General features: G+C 38.0%; 1 protein-coding gene across 1 annotated transcript in view; it reads right to left on the bottom strand.

Annotated features, from left to right (window-relative positions):
• Window positions 1–36: 36 nt before the first annotated feature.
• The window catches only part of LOC105543370 (small EDRK-rich factor 1), a 19,510-nt gene continuing 17,717 nt past the window's right edge, over window positions 37–1,829 (bottom strand). Inside the window, exon 3 of the mRNA XM_011985234.1 lies at window positions 37–448. Within this exon, the coding sequence (XP_011840624.1) occupies window positions 232–448 (217 nt within the window). The 3' untranslated portion in view covers window positions 37–231. The remainder of the gene's footprint in view (window positions 449–1,829) is intronic.

Below are 1,829 nucleotides of genomic sequence, written 5' to 3'. Positions count from 1 at the left end.
GACAGAGCGAGACTCTGTCTCAAAAAAAAAAAAAAAAAAAAAAAAAGTGCTAGGTTACATCTAAGTTTCCTATTTTTGTTTAAAAAAACTCCTTGTAATGGGTTGAACAGCGGACCCCAAAATGATACATCTGTCCATCTAATATGCATGAATGTGACCTATTTGAGAAAATAGTTTTTGTAGATGCAATTAAGGATTTCCAGATAAGATCATCCTAGGTTAGAATGGAACCTAAATCCAATAGCAAAAGTCCTCATAAAAAGAAGGGAAGAAGACAGAAAAGAAGACCACAAAGACAAAGGCAGAGATAGGAGTTATACTGCCATAAGCCAAGTAATACCTGGAGCCACCAGCAGCTGGAAGAGGAAAGCAAGGATCCTCCCTTGGAGCCTTCAGAGGAAGGTGTGGCCCAGCTGACACCTTGCTGTCAGACTTCTGGCCTCCAGAACTGTGAACAGAAATATTTCTGTTGTTTTAAGCCACTAAGTTTGTGGTAATTTGTTACAGCAGCTCTCAGAATCAAATACCTTCCCACATCCCTTATTCATGTGTGTGTGTGTGTACGCATGTTTGCATGAGCACTGAGAGAAGTATACCATTTTTAACATTGGTTAGTTCAGGGGAATGAGACTGGCTTATTGAAGGCTGAGAGAGTATACATGTGTGTATATAAATTGAGTGTATTTAAATTAAGTATACAGAAGTAAATTAAGACCACAGTGAGATATCACTACCTCCCACCAATACGGATAAAGGACTGATAATACCTAATGCTGGTATGGAGCAATGGAACCTTCATTTATTGATGGTGGTAAAATGGTATGGTCATTAAAAACAAACTAAAACAAAAACAACAAAAATGCAATTGTTTAATGGTACCTACTAAAAAATGTGTGTATATGTGTGTATGTCTAGACACACACCCTATCACCCAGCAATTCCACTCCTAGCATATACTCAGTAGATAGCGTGTTTAAGACCACCATAAGATATATAAAAATGTTATGGTAGCATTATTCATAACAGCCCTAAAGTGGGAGCAATTCAAAGGTCCATGAAATGTAGAGTAACTAAATTATGGTATATTCATATAACAGGATGCTATACAGCAGTGAAAAAGGCTGAACTGCTGCGTAGCAGCAAAATAGAGGATTCTTGCAGACATAATGTTGAGCAAATGAAGCTAGGCTCACTACAGCACATACCATGTGATCCCATTTATATAAAATTCAAAAACAGGCAAAACTATTTATGGTGATAATCAGTGGGGAGGCATTATCTAAGACGGTGCTGGAAATGTCCTTTATTGTGATCTGAACATAGTATTCATATACGAGTCATTGAAATATACATTTCAAATGCTGGCTGTTTATTATCATTTCACTGGGATAAATGCCCAAGGAGTTAGTTTTCAAAGAGCTGCTATTTAGAATTTATGGATATTTAGAACTTACTGTATTTTCCCAGATTTTCTATAATGAGCAAGCATTGTAGTTTGAGGGTTTGAAAGGTTTGTAGAGACAAAAATTGCATAAGCTGCATGATTATTTCTCACACTTCAGATACCACCTTCATGATTTGCCATATCACGTATTTTTAAAAATACATTTTTTTCTTTTTTTAGATGGAGTCTCGTTCTGTCACCCAGGCTGCAGTGCAGAGTGTGATCTCAGCTCGCTGCAACCTCCTGAGTTCAAGTGATTCTCCTGCCTCAGCCTCCAGAGTAGCTGAGATTACAGGCACCCACCACAATGCCTGGCTAATTTTTATATTTAAAAATATAGCCGGGCATGGTGGCTCACGCCTGTAATCCCAGCACTTTGGGAGGC

The sequence above is a fragment of the Mandrillus leucophaeus genome, unplaced genomic scaffold (genome assembly GCF_000951045.1).
Source record: "Mandrillus leucophaeus isolate KB7577 unplaced genomic scaffold, Mleu.le_1.0 Scaffold281, whole genome shotgun sequence".
Classification (NCBI taxonomy): Eukaryota; Metazoa; Chordata; class Mammalia; order Primates; family Cercopithecidae; genus Mandrillus; species Mandrillus leucophaeus.
Note: the sequence above shows the minus strand (reverse complement) of the source record. Positions and strands in the feature narration are given on the sequence as shown.